Source organism: Monosiga brevicollis, genomic scaffold, assembly GCF_000002865.3.
Source record: "Monosiga brevicollis MX1 MONBRscaffold_4 genomic scaffold, whole genome shotgun sequence".
In the NCBI taxonomy this organism is placed as follows: Eukaryota; class Choanoflagellata; order Craspedida; family Salpingoecidae; genus Monosiga; species Monosiga brevicollis.
The window spans coordinates 206,302-227,504 of NW_001865041.1; the positions used below are offsets into that span (position 1 = coordinate 206,302).

General features: G+C 53.8%; 5 protein-coding genes across 5 annotated transcripts; 3 read left to right on the top strand and 2 right to left on the bottom strand.

Annotated features, from left to right (window-relative positions):
- Positions 1-4,999: 4,999 nt before the first annotated feature.
- Positions 5,000-5,384, top strand: MONBRDRAFT_3511 (uncharacterized protein; the record flags this gene model as incomplete). Its single annotated transcript, XM_001743526.1, has 2 exons — positions 5,000-5,089; positions 5,223-5,384. Coding segments are annotated over 2 exons (252 nt in total), but the record flags the coding sequence as incomplete, so codon positions are not given.
- A 1,457-nt stretch (positions 5,385-6,841) lies between these two features.
- On the top strand, positions 6,842-8,879 carry MONBRDRAFT_15409 (uncharacterized protein; the record flags this gene model as incomplete). The annotated part of the gene is made up of 8 exons (XM_001743527.1): positions 6,842-6,960; positions 7,222-7,363; positions 7,474-7,680; positions 7,764-7,879; positions 7,983-8,042; positions 8,163-8,225; positions 8,308-8,413; positions 8,517-8,879. 8 exons carry the CDS (start codon positions 6,842-6,844, stop codon positions 8,877-8,879), a joined length of 1,176 nt encoding a protein of 391 aa, XP_001743579.1.
- A 1,330-nt stretch (positions 8,880-10,209) lies between these two features.
- On the bottom strand, positions 10,210-12,688 carry MONBRDRAFT_23301 (uncharacterized protein; the record flags this gene model as incomplete). Its single annotated transcript, XM_001743779.1, has 6 exons — positions 10,210-10,554; positions 10,686-10,761; positions 10,878-11,696; positions 11,836-11,912; positions 12,010-12,250; positions 12,366-12,688. 6 exons carry the CDS (start codon positions 12,686-12,688, stop codon positions 10,210-10,212), a joined length of 1,881 nt encoding a protein of 626 aa, XP_001743831.1.
- A 1,460-nt stretch (positions 12,689-14,148) lies between these two features.
- MONBRDRAFT_1727 (uncharacterized protein) lies at positions 14,149-15,526 on the top strand (the record flags this gene model as incomplete). The annotated part of the gene is made up of 6 exons (XM_001743528.1): positions 14,149-14,254; positions 14,439-14,483; positions 14,625-14,715; positions 14,839-14,894; positions 15,021-15,063; positions 15,115-15,526. Coding segments are annotated over 6 exons (753 nt in total), but the record flags the coding sequence as incomplete, so codon positions are not given.
- A 2,428-nt stretch (positions 15,527-17,954) lies between these two features.
- Positions 17,955-19,497, bottom strand: MONBRDRAFT_23303 (uncharacterized protein; the record flags this gene model as incomplete). The annotated part of the gene is made up of 7 exons (XM_001743780.1): positions 17,955-18,050; positions 18,145-18,205; positions 18,323-18,421; positions 18,536-18,767; positions 18,888-19,025; positions 19,140-19,249; positions 19,415-19,497. The coding sequence occupies 7 exons, from the start codon at positions 19,495-19,497 to the stop codon at positions 17,955-17,957; spliced, it is 819 nt and encodes a 272-aa protein (XP_001743832.1).
- Between the last annotated feature and the right edge of the window lie 1,706 nt (positions 19,498-21,203).

The following is a 21,203-nucleotide window of genomic DNA, read 5'->3' on the forward strand; positions in this document are numbered from 1 at the left end:
GTTGGGGTCCGGTTGGGGCCCTCTCTTTGTTTCTCTCTCTCTCTCTCTGATTTTTTTTTTATCCGACACAACAACGGCAGTCGCCATCCATCTCTGCGCTGCTTTTGTATCACCTCCTCCTCCTCCTCCTCCTCCTCCTCTCCTTCTTCGCCTGCGCTTTGCCTTTGCCCGCTTGCTCGCTCGCCTTTCTGCCTGTTCGAAGGTGGTGTGGAGGTCTATCGTTTGAACCAGACAAAACCAACCAACAGATCGCTGCAATCAAGTCCTATCCGAGGTGCAGCCAAGTCGTCGATCTCGCTCTTGGGGCCCGATTAACCAACCAACCCCAAGACACCCCGCGCCCTCCCCGCGCCGCCCGCTTCCTTCTTTCTTTTCGTTTTTGTTGCCTTCCACTCGCTCAGGCTTCTAGTTTCCTTTCAGAAGCTCTCTCTGGATCCTGGCGCATCCTATCCCAACTTTGCGCCCTGTTGTTGGCTGAATCTAATCTCAGCGCTTCCCCGCACATGACAACGACGTGCGCAGCGGGCGGCTGATTGTCTTTTCGCCCTTTTTTCGTGTTTTCATCTTGACCACACCCTAACCGGACTGGATCGTTGATATTTTTTCCCCTTGGTGATTGCATCTTCCTTTCCTGGCCGCCCGCCACCTTTCACAGCACCTTTCCCCTCACAACCGCAAGACCTCTTCGTCTCGGCCTGACGCTGGACGCCTGCCCCGCACCATGGCGGTGCTCGGCACTCGCATCTGGCCATGGGGCTTGCTCCTGGTCACCCTTTTGAGCTGTCTCTACTTATCTTCCGTTTCAGCTCAGACTGCCGACCCCTGCGACGGTGATCTGACTAGTGTCGAATCTTGCGACTGTGAAGTGTGCAAGGACCACAATAGCACCTGGCTCGAAGGCAAATGCTGCATCTACAAGGGCATCCCCGCAACCTTGCTGGCTTTTGAACAAGCATCCCAATGGTCGACTCGCCTCAAAGAGTTCAATCTCTGTACCGGTGCCCGTGTCACGCTGACGTACAACGGGCCTGACGGTCAGGGCAACGAGGATACCATGGAGGCCGATATTGCCGGGGATGTGGGCATCTCCTACACTGTCTCGGGTGGAGCCAAAGTTGAATCCAGTGGCGCAGGTTTGTGTCTCGGCTTGCTGAAACCTCTGACCTCTCAACCTCTTATTGCTTCTCCTACACCATGATTCTCGTCCTTCGCCCGTCACTGTAAACACACCTTGTCCCTCGTAGGCATCTATGACGCATACATTGTTCAGCCACCTTGGCTACCAGCCATCATTGATGGACTCAGCAACTTGAGCCCCTTCATCGCCAGTTCTCCCGCCCTCAATTGGAACGATGTCAACGCCGCCCTTCGTGCTTCCGTTTCCTTCAACAACAGCGTTCGGGCGCTTCCCCTCGACTCGGATTATGTTGCCATTGGCTATCGTCAAGACGTTTATGACAAGTGAGCCACAATTTTTCGTTTTTCCTCCGCAAACTCCGTTCCCAGCTTTCAAGCTTCCGACTGTGACGAAGGTTGTATGCCCCGCTGCCTTGCTGCCCTGATTGACCACACTGCCCTCTCCTTTTTTCTGACGCGCATTGACACACAGATATGGCATGAAGGCTCCCGAAACACTCGAAGAACTTGTTCAGCACTCCGAGTTCTTGAGCGGGCGTGATCACAATGACGATGGCGAGCCAGATTGGGGCTATTGTTTGACCCCACAGGTACAACGCTCTTGTCCATCTGAAGGATTGTTTCGTACCTGTAACATCTTGCGTCGCTACTACGATGTCTTTCAACAGCCCGAACGCTTCAGCTCCGACCGCATCTCACCGCATCTCACCCTTTTGCTTTCTCTCGGTCCAGGTCAATTACATGATGGCCTTTGTAGCCCCTGTGCTTCAGAAGTCTGTGCGGGCTTGTGAAGCTGAGGGCCTCTGTCAAGGCGCGCCGACCGGTGAAAACGTGTTTTTCAACGCCACCAATATGGAACCCCTCGTCAATAACGCTGGCTTTAGATATGCCATTCGCCTCTTCTTTCGCCTCTTGGCCAGCTCAAACTGCGTTGACGAATTGGCGCCCATTGGTACAAACAGCTATGCTCGAGGTCAGCGCCATGCGCTCACACTCACTCAAGCCTGCTGAATCTCGCCTGCTCTCGGTCCAAGGTTGATCCGTACCTGCTCATGATAGCTTCCCCCTTCCTTTCTCCCTTTCTTTCTCTCTCTGTCTCGCGCGCGAAAACAGGCAAATGCGATCGTAAAACAGCCTTTAAGACTGGCAAATGCGCTGGTGTCATCTCCATGCCGGGCACATTGAACGAACTGCTCCTACCCACGGGCTCACTGACCATTAATCCCCGGCTTTATGATAACGGCTCGATTGAGTGGTACCCCACCCTTTCTCAGAATAGCTCGGGCGGTTACTGGGGCCGACGCCACATCTTTCCCGGCAGTGATCAAGTTTGGGATCACACCAATGATGTGGTCAAGACGTGCACTGCTCAATTGTGCCCCAAGGCATTGCCACACAGGCAAGATCCGGGCCTCTTGGTCAACTATGCCCCCTTCTTTGCTGAAGGTGGTGAATCGTACAGCATCCGTGATTCTACCTCGGAGCGGCAAAAAAATATCATGCAAGATCTCTTTGGTTGGCTATCATCGCTTCCCATTGACTTGGTACCTCTGACAGGCCAGTACCGCCGGTCACAAGTCAGCCCCGAAGCTGAGCAATCTCTTGTTGACAGTGGCTGGCCCCCCCAAGCTGCAGCCGATCTCCAACAAGTACGTGTCTATTCCAGTCTCTGGTCGGGCTTGTCTTGCAAAAAAATACATCTAAAAACACCAAGTGTAGTTGCGGATTGGTCAGATTTTGGCTTTTGGTTGGTCCTGATTTGCGAACGGTGTTCGACGTGGCTATAGGTGCTGAGCTTCATCTTTACAGATGACATAGCAGGTGGTAACCCGGTGCAAGACTTGCTTATGATTGGCTTTTCCGATTACATGACAGAGCTAAAGCTGCATTTGTTGGATGACTTTCTCCTCGACGTGGATTTGCTCAACACGCCAAAGGGCAAGCGGGATACCTTGTTTGCAGAGCGCCTTGAGGTTCACATTCAGGTGCGTGCGCTTGGCTGCAATTTGTCACCACATCGCATGACCTGCTTTTTTGATAACTTGGTTCAACGCCAAGTGACACCCTCGACGTATTGACACCCCGGGCCCTCACAACTGGGCCATGGTATAACCAGGCTCTGCATAATGCGTATTGGAGCATCACGGAGCGTTACGGCGTGTTGCAACAAGTACATCGCTGGCGCTCCTCCCTGGACCTCGAGGCCATGTCTGATGCAGAGATTTGTTCCTACTTCAGCAACGAGCGGCGACCTTCGACCTGTCCCACATCCGAGTCGGTGGGGGACCCTTCGCCTGTCGCCAGCGACGATGGATTGGAATCAGGGTATATCGTCGCAATTGGTATGTGTGCCGGGCGAAAAAAAACTTTTGGTCTGGTTTCTCGCCTGCCTTCGTCTTGCACGTGTCCTTATCGCTGAAACTGCTTTTGGTTGCAGTCATTAGTGTGCTGCTTCTCTCCCTGATTGTGGGCTTTTTTCTTTATCGTCGACACCAGCAAAAAATCATGCAACAGTACGTCACCACGTCCACCTCCCAGCTCCACCCCCCCCCCTTTTTTTTTTCTTCCTCTTGAGCCCTGCAGAACGTGGGGCTGGCATTCACGCGCGCGCATTGCTCTTCCCTGCACTTTTATGCCCGGCCTGATGTGCGGTGGTATAGGCAACTCAGCCTTCAGCAAACCTCTCGGATTGCTGAGCTAATTCAGGAAGAGTTTGTAGCGCGATTCGGCGCCGATGCGGTGCGCGATCAAAAGTTTGAGTCACTTCAAGTGAGCAAGGACCAAGTGGAAATCGGAGCACGGATTGGGTACGAAAGCTGTTTGTATCATGACGCTTTTCAGCATGCTACTCTTGCTTGCCTTTCGCACTCACTCCGCTTGCAATGCTTGCAAACATGAAGCGAGGGAGCTTTTGGAGTGGTCAACCTGGGCGTTTTTGTTGATACCTCGGGCAAGCGGCAAGACGTGGCCATCAAGAGAATTAATCACGATGCTGGCCGCGATGAACAAGAGGTGGGGACCTTGACTTGCTTGTTCCTCTGCGATCACTTGACAGAGGCTCCTTGGCACCTTTTTGCTCACCGCATGTGGTCCGTGTTGCTACTTGAAGACATTCATGTACGAGGCGCGCTTGCTAGCCATGTTGGATCATCCCCACATTGTCAAGGTGTATGGTGTGCAGTGTGCGACCAAGCCCATCATGCTCGTTCTGGGTAGGTATTGACCAACTTTGCTTCGGTCTCCGAACATCTTTTGATCGCAACCACAGCAACTTGGTGGTCAGAAATGGAGCGAGCTCTGTCTTCATGATCATGTCATTTGCGCTTGTGCATGTGTAGAGCTGATGCCTGGCGGAGATCTAGTCAGCGCGCTGCGATCTGTGTCTGAGGGGTTCTTTGCTGAAACAGAGCTGCTCAGCGTCTGTTCGAAGATTGCCGATGCCTTGAGCTACTTGGAACGTTGTAACATTGTGCATCGAGTGCGTCACCAATCGTGGCCTACGTTGTGCTTTGGTCTACGCTTTTGTTTTGTTTTTTGTTTGTTTTTCTCGCCTTTTGGCCAAGGCCATCTTCTTGATTGAACACTGACTGAAGCTGCCCGTGGCACAATTTGTAGGATATTGCCGCTCGAAATGTGCTGGTTGGTCGCCATCGCCTCGAGGACGTGCGCCTCAATGATTTTGGCATGAGCCGTCTTCTTGGTGGTGGCTCGGAGTACTGTACGTTGCGTTTGAACCGTTGCTGTGCACCACTCACTGCTTGCCAAGTTGAGCGGTGTGCCGGCTCGATACTCACGCGTTTGCTTTGTTTGCTCTTCCTCTTCTCATCCCGAAACAGACAACAAAAAGTCTGAGGATGCCGTGCCTATCAAGTGGCTTGCACTCGAGGCGATTGAGAAGCACCAGTACACACATGCGAGCGACGTGTTTGCTTGGGGTGTCTTTGTTTGGTTCGTCACGATTGCTTGCGTTACAAAGATGGCGCGCTTCTCTCAAGGAGCGGGTAGCAGTGTCTCTTCCAACACCGCTGGCAACGCCTCTTCTGATCTTTCGTGCCTTGGGTCTGGGCTTGCGGGGTTCTAGGGAGGTCTTCTCCTATGGCGCGGCACCGTGGGCTGTGTACACGGCTGTTGAAACGGTTTTGGCCCTGTCTCGCGGCGATCGTCTACAGCGACCGCCGGCATGCCCGCACCGGCTATATGAGCTGTTGTTGAGCTGCTGGGAATCTGACCCAGACTTTCGACCCAGTTGCCGCGACCTGACACTTTTTTTCAAGTGCGTGACTCGCTTTTGTGCGCCTTGGGCCATGCCGTGGTTTTGAGAGTTCCCGTGGCAGTTTGTAGCCGTTCCTCTCACAGCCGGTGCTTTATTCGTTTGTGCTTCCATCCTGCACAGGAAAGTCAACGGTGTGTCCAAGCTATCGCTTCGCGAAGCGAGACGCACACAGGCCACAGTCACTTCGACCGGCACGATGTCGGCGTCGAACGAAACGACGCCAAATCCGAGTGGCTATGCAGGTGTGCGTACACAGGCTGACCTGGCCGCTCTGCTTGCACAGCGGAAGCGGGTGTCAGGCGAAAGCCTTCGTACTCCCGACACGTCATTGGGTGGCGTCGTCGACGAAGTGTTGGAGCAGGTGGGTCGAGTGAAAGCAAACGCCCTTGGGCGCTTGAGTGAAGAACACCCGGGCTTCCGCCTTGACTCGACCAGCGGGGAAACCACGCCAGCGCAAAGTTTGCTTGATACAGCACATCAAAGCACGGTCGTCCACTCGACGACAGGTGGATCACCGATTGGCCCACCTTCACCCACAACCACGACAACGCTGCCGGATGCGCAAATGCCCCGCAACTCGAGCAACGATATTCAGCAAACTACCTTGCTTTCACGCTCCAGTTATGATCGAGCCGCCGCACCGGTTCTCATTTTTGAACGGTACGTTTGAGTTCATTTTACCAGGCTCCACATTGACGTTTTGTTTTGCTGTATCATCTCACGCCTACTTCCGGCCCTTGTCGCACCTAGGCCTGTCACACGATCATCCACCGTCCTCTAAGAGTTGGCTTTTCAGTGCATCAAAAAGCAGATCAACCCGAGCTGATAACTTGCCCGCCTGATCATGAGCGTGTGCTCCGAGTGCGTGTCTGTGTCTGTGTCTGTGTCTGTGTGTTTGCCTGCATCGCAACGCAAGGCTTTGCACAATATGAATAAAAAACGGGACTTGAGACTGTGAACGAGGGAGTGGGCTGTGCCCGAACCTCGTCGAGGATCATGATTAAATTGACTGGCATCTTGATACCATAACCCTGCGCTGATTCAACCAGCTCCCTTGGCACGCAGAGAGGTTTAGATTTTTTGAAAAACCCCCTCTTACAAAAACAGAGTACGCAGAGACAGCTGTAATGTGTGTGTGTGAGTGTGTGTGTCTACATGTGCGTCATGTGTTGAAAGGGGAATTGTATGGTGTGTGGTGGCTGTGCCCTCCAAAGCCCCAGAGAGAGGGCGCGTCCTGATTTTTTTTTTTTTTTTCCTTTGACTGTGTGAGGAGGTTTCATGGGCTGCCCTTGACCTCGGTGCTGCTGCTGGCTATCGCTGTCTCTGCCATTGCTTGGATTCCTTTGAAGTGAAGGGCGTGCTGAGCTCCAACACTACAGAAACGTTGTCAAGTGCAAGTCTGAATCCAGCGATCCTGCACGACCACCGACCATGTCCAAAGCTGCCAAGCCTCAGCTAGTGGCACAGCTTCAGGGTCAGCATACCGGACCCATCAATGACGCCATCTATGTGCCTGACCACCATGCCGCCATCTCTGTGAGCGATGATAAGTGAGTTGCTCAACTGTCGTGTCCCCGGATGAAGCCGCCTCTCGTCGAAGGCGCTTGCGCGGTCGACAGTCCTTCTCTCGATCCCTGTCCTCCTTCCGCTGTTTCCTTCTTGCCCGAGCAGCTGAGTTGCTATAGCTCAAACGGCAGCGTGTGCTTGTCGAAATGAACGCATTGAGTTATTTGTGCATGGTCAGCCCGACTCATGCGGTGCCTTGTTGCATCATCTGTGCGCTTCGCGTAACATGCGCGACTCGTGATTAGAAACGTCTTGATTTGGCTGCGCCGCGATGACGGGACCTACTGGCCGTCAGTGTGCCACCCCATGCCCTTTGCACCGACAGCGCTGTGCTATCATCACGAAAGCCGACGTCTTTTTGTGGGCATGGACCAGGGCTCCATCTCGGTGCGTCCGCATGCATGGATATAAATCTCGGCCGTTTTGACGCTCGCCCTCCTGGCCTCGACTTGAAAAAGGGCCTATTCACCCACTGTGTACCTGCGCGGCCCATTCAGGAGTATGTGGTGAGCGAGGATTTCAATTCCATGACCACCACACGTACCATGCCCGCTCACTCGGGCCGCGTGCGCTGCATTATCTACGACCATGAGCGCCAACTCGTGCTGAGCGGAGCCCATGACAAATGCATCACCCTTTCCAGTGCTGCTGATGGCAAGCGTCTCAGCGCCCACTCGCGTCCTGCTTGGGTCACCAGCCTGCAGGTATACATAGGCTTTTTTATTTCTAAGCTTGACTATCGCCACACACTGGCCTCACAGGCTCGCTGCTGGTGCTGCCCGTGTAGTATGACGAAGACACGCAGAACGTATTCGTGGGCGATTATCGCGGCCTCATTGGCGTCTTGAAGATTGTCAACAACAAACTGCAGTTCATCAGCAACTTGGAAGGTCACGATGGTGAGTCTGTCCTTCTCATGACTGGGCTGTTCTGATGCCTTGTCAGCTCAGCTGGGTTGTCCGCCATGGTCCGTTTCCCGTGTCAAAACACTGTTGCTTGCAGGGAGTGTACGCTCCTTGCTGTGGGTCCCCGAACGCGGCTACCTTTTTTCAGGGTCATTCGACAAGTATGTCTGCCCTGCCCATGATCAACATCCCATCCTTGTGCTGCTGCTGCTGCTGCTGCTGCTGCTGCTGTCTCGCGGCTCGTGACTTAATCTTGCCCTCAAAAATTCGACATCATACAGGACGGTCATTTGCTGGGATGTTGGAGGCAACAAAGGCATTTCCTATGAATTGACTGGCCACAGGTGCGATCGACTTTCTCTGTGCAGCTAACCCACACCATTGCCTTGACCCTGCTCATTCCTGTGTTTGCTTTCTGTTTTACAGGAACAAAGTCCGCGGGTTGGCATATGTGCTCGCCGAAGATATCCTCATGTCCACGGGTGATGATGGCATGCTGGCTCTCTGGAACATGAAGGCGGAGCGTACACCAGTAAGAATGCCATGTTTTGCTGGCCCTCGACCCTGCGCTAAATGTTCTTCTCGACTCCGTGCTCTCATGGTCTTACATGTTTGGTGCAACTGTACCCCGATAGACCCCGACATGGCAGGATGGTGATCTCTGCGCGCTCTGCTCGGAGCCCTTTTTTTGGAACTTCAAGGCCATGTGGCACAAAAAGTCCATCAGCTTCAAGCGCCAGCACCACTGCCGCCGTTGCGGCAAGGCCGTGTGTGACAAGTGCAGCCCTTCACGCCAAGCGTACCCAGTAATGGGCTTTGAGTTTGCTGTTCGCTTCTGCTCAACATGTGCCACCGAAGTCAAGGATGAGCCGTACGTCTGTGTCGTTTGGAATGGTGGAAATCATGGTGTTACCCGAACTCCTAGCATTGGCCCCAGTGTGCTCAAACTCTGGCTCGTGTGTGCCGAATGCCGCGTGGTGCCCTTCACGCTTGTATAGGAAAATTTCACTGGTCAAGCACTTCCCCATGCAACACGAAATGTTGGGTCTGCGCTATGACCCCGAATGCTCTATCATTACCATTTGGTCCAATGACGGCGTCATCAAGGCACGGCATCCTTGTCTGGTGGTTCGCTGGCACCGTTCCCATGCCTCACTCATACAGAGACTGTATGTTCAACTTTTTGTCGATAGCTTCTGGACCCATCCCCAGTTCTGGCCTCCACGGCCGCCTTTTTGAGTGCCCAGGAGGCACAGGCCACGGCCATTGCTGCACATGATGGTGATGACGGTCCTCTTCCCGCACCTGGCGCTGACAAAGACAGCACGAAGGTGGTGGACATGACACAACGCCCCACCAGTGACGATGAAGGTGTGTGTTGACATGACGTGGCCTGGAGCATCTCCTCAAATCGTAGAGCCTGATCATCTATTCATGCCACGTGCACCGGTACTCCAATGCTCACGGGCCGGTCGTATATCATCGCAGATGATGCCAGTGGCGACCTGCTATCCGAAGTCGTGGGTGCAGAGGATCATGACAACTATTAATCCTCTTTCAGAGAGCATCAACCCTCTGCCATGACTACAGTCGCGTGGACTTGCGTCCGCCCCTCTGCATGGATTACGAACTTGTCGTTGGCAGGGCATTAAGAATCGGGACATGCCAACCTCACCGCGGGCCATGGATTATGCAGGCATTTTGCCATGAGTTGTCAACCATTGTACCACGACCTGCATATGGGGATTCAAATGAAGCCAATCGGGAGTGGCCAGTGTGAGCGCGTTCAAACGATTCACATTTCATTCCTCTCTCCCTCTCTTTCTTTCTTTCTGTCTCTCACCTTTACCTTCCCCTCCGGTTGTGTGCCGTTTTATGCTCGTTCCTGACTCCTCATCGCACGTGGGTTAGAAAGACGAACCTCGTATTGTTGTCGTGATTTGGCGTGATTTGGGTCATATTGCATTGCCAGACGCAAATCATGTAAGCACCCGGCATAGTCCTGGAGATAGAAGCGCGCAGTTCCCCGATTGAATAAAAGCTCCACGTTGTAGGCGTCGCGCTCGAGTCCTTGCCTGTTAAGACGCCGTTGATGATCAACAACAAGCGGGAGAAAAAGGCCACAGTGCATATCAGAGGTGGATGAGGCGCGTGTTTGGAATGACGCTTGGTCAATCAGCTTGAAAGGCGAGTTTATAAAAACAGAGGCATCACTTGCGTAAAATAGTGATCGGCTTGGCGGTTGTTACTTTGGACGGCGGCAATGACACCAAGTCCCAGATACGCCGATGGGTGATGGGGATCGAGCTGCACCAGGCGCCACACTCGTCAGCGGGTGGTGGAAGCACGACGGCTTGAAAACACCTTGCCTAAACCTACCTGCATTGCAAGCTCGAAATAAGGCTTGGCTTGCGCGTAGTCTTGCTGCTGGTAGTAGAGGGTAGCAATAGCCGTCACAATGCGAAGCGAGGTTCTGGTTGAATCTTTTTTCTCGAGGCCTTGCGTGAGCACTTGAAGAGCTTCTTCATACTGGCCACGATTCTGCAAGAGCGTGCCAAGATTCAGGTGCGCTGAAGCGTCTGAGGCGCTGGCTGACAACCGATCGCGAAAGAGGCGTTCGGCCTCATCCAACAGTTCAGCACGACGGGTCACATTTGTTTCTTGTTGAGCCGCCTGTGATTTTTTTTTTTTTTTGTCCAAAGTGACATGGAGTGAGTACAATGGGTCTTGCCAGCCCCGACATGCGTTTGCTGCATGCGATATGGTGGTGAGGTTGCTAAAATAGCAGATTTCAGCCTTTGTACCTGAGACATGAGCTGACCCAGGTTGATCGCAATCTTGCTGTTGGCGGGATGCGTTCGATGTCCCGCAAGGTGCAAGCTAAGAGATGAAGATCAGGCCAATAAAAAACCAATCTTGAGTGGAGGCAAAAGGTGTGGATGGCAGTCAGAGTAGGTTTTTGGGCTGACATCCGTTGCCATTTGTGAATGGTGTACCTGTAGTCGGTTTGCCAGTCAAAGCTTCGTTGAACAGACTGAGCCGCCATGGCCAAGAAGACGAGGCTAGCTAGCAAGAGGATACCGCGCGGGCCCAAGCGCGTTGACAGCCATCGTGCAGCCACGCCTGCCAAGAGGCAAAGGCCAATGCTGGGCAGGTAGAGAACCCGCTCGGCGATTACAAAGCCCACAGGAAAGAAGAGGTTGGACGCGGGCAGAAAAGGAAGGACAAGCGCGGCAAGGCCCAAGAGGGTCACCATGTGCAGGCGGCGCTTTTGCAACTGCTGCTCCTGATTGCATGAAATGGCAGACCACGGCCGTAGCAGGAGCCAAAGAACTCCCACGATTGCCACCCCATAAACCAGCATCAATGCGCCAAACCGGGGGTCCAGCGGTGACTCGAGGAGCGGTATTGTTTCGTGGGACCAATCATGACATAAGTTCAACGGCAGGACTAGGAGCTGAAGGTTAACCACGATGTAGTAGTTCATGGTGGCCCACTTTGTAAAGCCGGTGGCAAAGGCGGCGGGTACTTCATTGGCATTGAAGATGGGAGCCTGCTGGGCGTTCAGTTGTACACGCACAAGCAAGCTCAAAACACCAATGGCAGCAAGGCTGACGACGAGATTGCGCACCCGCTGCTGAAGCATAGATTTGAGCAGCAATCCGAGCGGCGAGCCTTCCGTAGTCCAATTGGCCTGAAGGCAGATGGCCAGGGCAGCCGCCGTGCCAAGCGCTGTGATGCCTTGTTCCTTGGCTAGCATAGAGCAAATGGCACAGAGAGCCACGCAGAGAACTTGAAGGGGCCAGGACCAAGTCCTGTGAGGCAACGAGAGGTGGAGTTGTGCAGCACGATAAGAAAATCGGCACATGAAAGCGACAACGGCAAGAGCAAGCGATCCAAGATCCAAGCAAAGAAAAGACGCGGACCGACTGGCAAACGCCAGCTTCCTCGTACTTGTTGAGTACGACCAGCAATGCCGTGAGATAGAGAATGCCGGCCAGAATTTCAGCGCGACCCACGATATTGCACACCTGGGAAGGCGAAGACGTCAGTGAGCAACCAAAGCGTGCACAGCGGGCGAGGGGGGGGCAAGATCAGCTGTGTTATCTCAAAGACAGGTCTACGAACTGCTTCCGTGTGGATGGGGTGCACTGCAAAGAGGAGGGCAGTGACAGCGGCCGGAAGGCGATCACGGTCAAACAGATGCCATGCCAGTCGGGCCATCATGAGACTTGCCACTGTGTGCAGCAGTACATTGCCCCAGTGAAAGCCGGCCGGGGCCATGCCCGCTAAAAGATTGTTCAACTTGAAGGTGGCAACGGTCAAGGGCCGGTAGGACTTGTGACTGCGCGCTGCCGTCATGGGAGTTCTGTTGCACCGGACGATGGTTGATGAAGAGGTCGGGTGGTTAAGCATTGGCTGCAGAGACAGAGGTGTGTAGCAGATTGAGGTTCAACTGGAGCAAAGCCGGCGTGCCCACATACCCCCAGAAGTCATGAGCCCAGAGATCGGACCAAGATGTGTCGAGACGGACGTCGGGGTTGGCCACCACCCCACGCGCATCATCAAAGACAAAGTCGCCTTGGAGGGAGGGCAGATGTACAGCAATGGCAGCAGCTGCAACCAACAGATATACGGGGACAAAGCTGTAACGTGTGCGGGGTGTTGCCACAAAGGTGGTAGTGCCGGACTGTGTCTGGTTGTGGGTCTGGCGATCAGTCTCCCTCGCTTCGCTTGCCTGATCAGTGGCAGACACTTGGCGAGGGCGGCGGCGCACGGCTGCCAACGGCACCGAGCGACGCGTCATCTTGCCTTCTGCGCGAATTACCTACGCGATTGGGCAGCCACCCTCGGCCCTTGTCCCAACACCCCGTTTGTCGATGCGATCCTTCAGATCACACAGATGGCCCGGTAGAGCAGCACCTCGTTCGAAATGGGGGGGTGAAAAAACACGAGAAACATCTGACATTATTTTCATTCATTTCATTGGAATTGTCAGCAACGTGACATCGAATGAATGAATGAAAATGTGTACATGTACTGTACTTTAGAGGTGGCATTTTCATCATCCGATCAGCTTTTTGCCTGCAAGCCGTGTCTCCTCTTCTCTTCGGCAACATTCTGAAGAAGTATTAACACCTGGTAGCGGGACTTGGATCGCCTTTTGTGTTTTTTTCTGTTTCTGTTTTTTTTTTTTTTTTTTTTTTTCTGATTCATATGGTTCTTGGTGATTGGTGAGTGGTGTGGGGGAAATGGGGGGCGATGGGAAGGGGTCAACGCATGGCAGCCGGGTCCTTGAAAGTGAGGGGAAGTTTGACAGGCAGGAACAGAAGGAGGGTGTGCGCTCGGACAGAGGTGTCTGCGCTCTTTTGCTGAGCGATGAGGCCGGCAATTGGATCAAGCCTCTTCTCGTCGGCTTGATGATCATGATCACCGCCTCTCATCCCTCTTGGGCCTGCGGCTTGTACATGCGGTATTAGACCCATTGTTTGCCCGTTACATCTGCGGCGGTTGCAAGTGTGCTTGTCATTCGTGCGTGTGGCCAACGCTACGGCCCGGGCCAGAGCTGCCTTGTTGTGGTACGAGACCCGGCCTCCGCGCGCAATTGTCAGAGGGCGCGGTGTGTTGGTGTTGACTGGAATCTTCCCTGCAGCAACGCAGTGCGTCGTGCAAAACGCCATCATCTCATCCCACGGCAATCACGCCTGTACGCGCGCTGCTCCATCAGGTGAACTCTCAGGTTAAACCTGGTCTTCTACACCAGCAGCCGCGACCATGGCTGACTTGACCTTTCCCAGCAACTACGATGCTTATGAGCTCGTTCACATGATTGGTGCGATTGGAGAGCGCGTGCTGGATTCTGCCCAAGTTCTGGATGCCTGATAAACACCCGCGCTTCCTTCCCTCCTCCACAGGCACGGGCTCCACCGCAAGAGTGGCTGAGATGCAGGTCAAGGAAACGAGCAAGGATGTTGCAGTCAAGGTGTGCTCTTTGGTCTCCTGCTTCTGCGCTTATTTTTCTGGTCCAGAGTAATTATCTCATGACTGTCATGTTTTGCCGCAGATGATCGATCTGGAGAAAACTCCGGCTGACATCGAGGAGATTATCGTGCGTTTCCGCAATCTTGCGTGCCTTTCGCTTGCAAAAGCCAAACCCCACTCCCGACCTTTCCTTGGCTCCATCTCATGTGCCTTGACTCGACCGCGCATGATGGATTGTGGACAACTCCTTTGCTTGCATGCGTTTGTGTTGTGTCTTATTAGACCGAGCTCAGCATCATGCGCAACAGCGAACATCCCAATCTGGTCCGCCTTTACACATCGTTTGTGCACAAGAACGAGCTCTGGATTGTCATGGAACTGATGGATTACGGTACGTTTCAACGAGCAGTTGTGCCAGTGCACATGCTTGAATATGGTTCTGCCTTTTTTGCATCAGATTGTTATCCCTTTATAGCATCAAACTGACTCTTTTTGTGGTGGTCCCTGTCGCTTTCTCTCTCTCCTGCCCCCTATGCCTCCCTCGCTCCCTCTCTTCTTTTCGACCATGGGACTAGGCTCCATGCTCGACATTATCCGTTACAAGAGCGTTCGAACCAAAGGTAAGCCTACCGTTTTGTTGCTGTTCCTGACCTTTTTTGCAATGTCATTTCAAATGTTTGGCCTGAGCCGCTCATGCTCCTTTTTTGCTGCGTTTGTTGTCGCCGTTGCATCGGGATCCTTTGTCATTCCGATGACGACAGGCGGTGTCCTTTCCGAGAACGTAATTGCAACCGTCATCAAGGAGGTGTTGCAGGGCCTGGATCACCTTCACCGCAATATGAAAATTCACCGGTAGGCATCATTGCTCCTCGACCCCTTGTGCGCGTACCAAGCAGTTGTTGTCACCATGAGGAATCGTTCCACCCGGCACTCAAACTCGCCTTGTGCATCTGATTCCTTGCTTTGGACGCTTAGTGATGTCAAGGCCGGGAACATCTTGCTCAACGCGAATGGCGAAGTCAAGCTTGCCGGTAGGCTGTGCCTTCATTCGTCCTGCATCTTGCCTTGCTCCGCGTTTGGGGTGCACCTTGACCGGGTCTCGCTAAAACGTTACATCGTACCAACACTCATTGACATTTTTTCCTTCTGCCATCAAGATTTTGGCGTGAGTGCCTTTCTTGGAGACACGATGGAGGCTTCGTACGAAAACGCCGCTCTGGCAGATGCCTCAAATGCCAAGAAGATGCGGAGCAAAAATCTTGCGGCCGATACGCCCGCGAAGATGACCTTTGTCGGCACGCCCTGTTGGATGGCGCCTGAGGTCTTGGAGCAGACGACTGGGTACAACACCAAGGCTGACATTTGGTCGCTTGGTATTACGGTTATTGAGCTGGCCACTGGCGTCGCGCCCTATGCATCCAAGGATCCTCTTGAGGTCATGCACAAGATTCTGCGTGAAGAGCCACCCACCCTACAAACGGTTGGTGAGGAGACCGCGCGGGCCTACAACGACTACAAACAGCTTCCCAAGTTTATCAAAAAGTGCCTGGAAAAGGACACTGCCAAGCGCCCCAGTGCTGTGGACCTGCTGAAGAGCTCGCTCGTGTCCAAGTTTGCGCGTGATGCCGAGTACCTGCGTATCAACCTCATCAATGAGCTGCCTCGGGATTACCGTGACTACACGACCCAAGGGAATGCCAGTGACCCTCCACAACTCTCCGGCACGGCCAGCAGTGGGCGTTTTCTCTTCAAGCTCAACACGATTGACCTGTCTCAAGACGTGGAAACGATGGCTGCCATTAATGTCAGGCCCGCACGCACTGCCTTTTTGCATGCTCGTCATGTTCGCACGTCCCTTAATACATGTGTGCTGCCCTTTTTCCTTAGGCCCAGACCGAGGTGGATGAGCAGGCACAGGCGGAGGCAGACGGTACGTGTTGGCTGGGCCTGTACTTTGAGATGTCTGTGTGTGCTGCGTTGTTAATGATGATCAACCTCCCCCCCCACATCTGTTACTGCACCAACGTTTTGTTGGTCCTCACACATCTATTGTTCGTCTTGCTTATCATACGGAAATGAATGGTAGCTGCTGCTGCCGCCGCCGCTGCCGCCGATGCGACCCCAGCGCAAAGCGAGGCGGCATTTGTGCCGATGCTCATGAAGGTGATTATTCACGAAGAAAATCACGAGGTCGTTGAGATTGAGTTTGAGCTCAAGCAAGGCGGTATGTGGAGCTGGGGTTCTGATCCCTATGCACGTTCATCTTTTCCTGTTGTTGTTGTTGTTGTTGTTGTTGTTGTTGTTGTTGTTGTTGTTGTTGTTGTTGTTGTTGTTGTTGTTGTTGTTGTTGTTGTTGTTGTTGTTGTTGTTGTTGTTGTTTGTTTTCAGAGGACGGAGGATCTGGCGAATGCACGTGTGCAAGTTGACGCTGGGCTTGTGTTTGGTGGCCGCACGTTTTGCGAACAGAAACTGGTGAAGGCATTGCTCAGGAACTGCTCGAGGCGGAGCTGGTGACGGGTTTTTACAAGGCGTCTGCTATTGGCAAGGCCATTGACCAGCTTATGGCCCAACCTGAGCTGCGCCACCTGATTTTGGACCTGAAGGATACATTGGACAAGCCCCCGGCGCAACCTGCCGAAACAGTGGCAAGGCCGGAGTTTGGTCAGGCATACGTGGCCATTATGGATCCACGTGATCGCACCGATAGCTCCAGTGCACCCAATGCCCCTGGCAGTGCTCAAAATGCGGTCCCAACAGGCACCACCACAGAGACGTCTCAAGCACCGCCACCGCCCGCCAGTGATCCTGGACAGTCTGGTGAGCCCAATTCCGCAAGTGCTGGCACACCAGTCATGAACCCAGTGCCCTCGTCTGTCGTTGCTCCCGAGCCAGTCTCAACGGCTCCGGCCTCGTCAGCCCCGACATCAGCCGGCGAGGTGACAAGCGAGGTTGCCAGCACTGTCCCCGCACCCACTGCCGTCGCCTCCAGCTTGACAAATCCTGCCCCGCCAAACGTGTCGCAGACAGCGCCACAAACCGCACCTAGCCCCTCCCTCATGGACTCGAACACAAGTGCATCCACCGTGCCAGAATCGGCTGCAGCTGAAATGTCTGCCTCACCTCAAGCCCCCGTCGCTACCCCGGCTCCCACTTATACGGCATCAGCCGTTGATCTGGTCTAAAGTACAAGGCTTGTCAACAGGCGCGACCCATAACTCGAGAAGCGGGCCTGTTGACATTTGGGTCTTTGTTGATTTAGAGTCGTCAACTCGTTATCGTGTTGTGTTGAGACACTCAATTTTGGTTCAAACTTGGTCGGCTCAAAGGCCTGTTGTTCAGCAGCACCTTTTGCAACGTTTTGCATAGTTTTTGGGGCCTCTTGGCATTCGCTCATCTCGCTGCGCTGACCATACAGAACGAGTTCTTGTGGGTGGATTGGTGGTCGGACAAAGCAAAGGAAAAAATAAAAATAAAACCCTCATCTAGAAACCGACTGAAGTAGAAGAAGGAATTAATTTGGAAACTTCGTGACATTCTAGCTGAGACGGCGTTTAAATTTGCGTTGCACATGAACAGGACACACACACACACAAGCTTTTTTTTTTTTCCCCCCGGGGGTACCTGCCCCAGGCTCGGACACAAGTGGTCGTGGTAGATCCACTCTTCCACCTCCATGCGCATGAACGAGACATAGACTTCTAAACCAAAAACCAAACAACAAAGAGAGAGGACGCTGTCCACTGTGGCCGTGTGCATACGTCTCGCATCGGACGCACACGGCAACGAATAACCAATGAGGCCAAAAGAAGGGAGGAATGGGAACGCAACGGAGCGGGGAGAGAGTGTTGTACACATTTGAGTGAAAAACCAAAAAAAAAAAAAAAAAAAAAAAAAAAAAAAAAAAAACAAGAGAAAAGGTTGCGAGTGCAAACAGTGATCAAAAGCGATCAGCTGGGAACTACCGGCAAGAAAGGACCTCAAGGTACGGATTGACAGCGCAACAGCGAGAGGTACATCCGGAAAAAAGCTACAAGACAGAGCCAGGGCCATCTGGGGCCATGCAAACGGTACGCGCCAGGCAAGCAGCGCCCTTAACGCCCATGAAGCGAGCTCTGCAAATAACCCTGTGGTGAGGCATGCTCAACACCCTGCAGCTGGGGTTGACCGTTGACAGTCAAATCCAAGAGCTATGGCCAAGCAATCACGCTATTATGAGTGCCACAACCTTTGCTTGCGATAGGTTGCAGCTTAAAAATGAACCATGTGGCCCCAAACACGCACTTGACCAGAGTAGGCATCCCGAACTTCGACGCGTTCCTCCGTCACCCCGTTCTGACAGGACCTGCATCCAAAAACCTCAAGTCAGGTCTCGGTACTGGGAAGCCCGCGAAAGAAGCGGCCAGGGAACGAAGGAGAAACCAAGAAGACGAGCCCCTGACTAAGGATGCATTCAGCTTACACAGTCTTGGTCACACGCTTGCCGTCGCGGATGGAGGTTGAGGTAGATTGCGAAGAAAACGAGCCGCCACCCGACATGGCGCCGCCAGACATCATGTAGCTGGTAGGAGTATCAGCACAAGCAGAGGGTGTCGGTTGGCGTGGTGGGGCTCGCGACTTTGTGGAGGAGTGAAACTTGACCTTTACTCTCCGTGACCCAATCCCCGGCTCGCACCTTTGTGAACTTGAGAAGCCGCCCATGGCTCCAAACGGTGAAGCGCCACCCATGTTGCCAAAAAAGGACGAGCCACCCATGCCAAAGGGAGAAGCGCCGCCCATCATGCTGCTGCCAAAGGGGGACAGGCCAAAGCCAGAACCACCCGCCATGCCCCCACTGAAGAAGGGGTCATTGAAGGGGCTGTCAAACATATTGCTCATAAAGTCCGAGTCTAGTCCCAAGAACGTGCCTGTGTGAGCATAGGGCCTGCGTTGCCAGCAAAAAAAGGCGAACCTGGGCCAGAGATGGGCAAACGAAACCCGGGCGTCGCGTGCGCTATGGAACTGTCAGCTAGCTAGTCTTGACGTACCGAACATGTCACCAAAGACCTCACGGAAGAGCTGATGGGCATCCCGGAACTGTGGTCCGGCACGACCCGAGGAGGCCGATGCTGATGCTTCGCCGAGCCCCTCGTGGCCGTAGCGGTCGTACAGTTGCCGCTTGGAATCTACGTAGCAGCATTCAAGGCAAGCAACATTGTTAACATGCAAATAAATTACAAGCAGTCAGATGGAGCATTTGTGACGAGGGATTTAGGCAGTGGGTCGTAGTGGGCACACACCATCCGAAAGAACCTCGTAGGCTTCGGCGACGAGCTTGAACATGGCCTCGGCTTCGGCCTCATTGCCCTGATTCTTATCGGGATGATAGCGCAGAGCAGCCTTGCGGAATCTGTCGGCCATGCCATCAAGAAAACGTGTGAGTGTCCAGCTCGGCATGTCGGGGTAGTAGACACGCATGCACACCCACACACAGGTATCAGAGTGATTGCATGGCATGGCAAGGCGGGGAAAAAAACGGGCAGCTCAAGGTGGCAAGGTAGAAGCAACGACGCACGCGCGACGAATCTCGTCCGAGTTGGCTTCGGCTTGGACGCCAAGCAGCTCGTAGTAGTCGAGCTTTTGATCAGCTGCGGTCATGATTCTGGAACCGTGTCAATCTGCGTCTTCGTATGAGAGGAAAAAATTAAGCCAAAGAAGTCGGTGCTCGAGCCTTCTGCCTGAACCACTTGGGTCAGGTCGAAATGAAACGGAATTGTTCAACTTTTGCTGTCAAGCCTTCACTCCGGTTACACGGGGAAAGCACGAAAAAAAAATGCCCAAACAAGACCGTCAGCCCACCACACAAGACAAGCTTACCTCAAGCTGGCAGACGCGCCCGATCAACAAAATCACAGCCCGTTCTTCGAATGCGAGCGTCTGCTTCAGAACACTCCTCTACAGCCAGGCGCCACGGCATCAAACAGCGAGGCTAGTCAGACCCAACGGAATGCAGCACATCACACCTGTTGTGCTGGTATACGGGTAAGCAGGGTGGAAGGGTGGCATAGGCGCAGCACCGCAGGCAGGCACAGGTCTTGACGCCGCCCGCTGTGGGCGCTGCACGCGGGCGGACAGGCGGTTGAACCTGTCATCGCGTCCTCTGTGACGCCATCACGACCGTCATCACACTCGACACGTCCGCCGAGACCGAATGACGTTCCCTTCTCACCCACCCCTCACACCCTCCTCACTGGCCCGTGCTCTTCCTTGAGGCCGCGCCCTCGCCCTCACTACAATCCGACAGCCCGGAGGGAAGGGGTCGTCCCCGCTGCCGTTGCCTCGCACGCCAGCTTCTCTCACCTGCAAACGCCTGTCAAACGCCGAAGAAAGTGCCATCTGCAACAACAGCTAATTTCATGTCGTTTTCTCACGCGCTCGACCAAGGGGACTCGAACAGACAGCTGCAACAAGTCACAAATTCGCAACAATATCCACCTGCCCGACAAAGAAGCTTCCATCATCTTCTCTCTTTCTCAAATAAAATCTGACAAACCACTGGAAGGGTGTTACACATGTAACTGTGTCGGTATTTGCTTGGAAGCCGTTTCTGCCCTCAAGCCAAGCAGCTCTTGGTTGTTTGTGCGTGTCAGTCGAAATGGCAGCGGGCGGGACGGGAGAGATGGCGACTGGGGCTGGGGTGGGCGCGAGCTGGGAAGACGTGGCCAAGATGACTGTGTATGATCATCAACAAGAGCCCTGCAGCCTTGGCAGCCTATGCTCACCCGGTCAAATGACCGCCATTGGTACGTTGGCTCGGGACAACTCTGCTCGTGTTCCGCCACCGCTCATCACGCATCACGCTACGCTGCCACCTCGCGTGTGTCGTCTAGTTTTTGTGCGGCACTTTTTATGATTTGTGTGCAAGGATTATGTTACCGATCTTGCCCGCGTGCCTGACGAGCACTGGGCTGGAGCGCGTGTGGTGGTGATTGGCTGCGCCAACCCCGTCTTTATCGACCGCTTTGCCGCTGACACCGGCTTCCCGGCCAGCAATGTGTATTGTGACCCGAAGCGTGAGGTCTACCAAGCCTTGCAGCTTCCAAGCGTCTTGGCCGCCATCAATGCATCTAAGAGTATCCACATTCACAGTTCGGCGCTTGGCGGCACGATGAACAGCATCTATCGGGGCCTTCGTGCCATGCGTGCCCAAGGCAACGTAAAACAACAAGGTGGCGCCTTTGTCGTCAATGGCCAAGGCCAACTCATCTACGCCCATCGAGACCAGCGGCCCGAGGATCATTGTCCCATCAACACGCTGCTTGAGCAAGTGGGGGGTCGACCTTTTTTTTAAATTGCCGATGAGC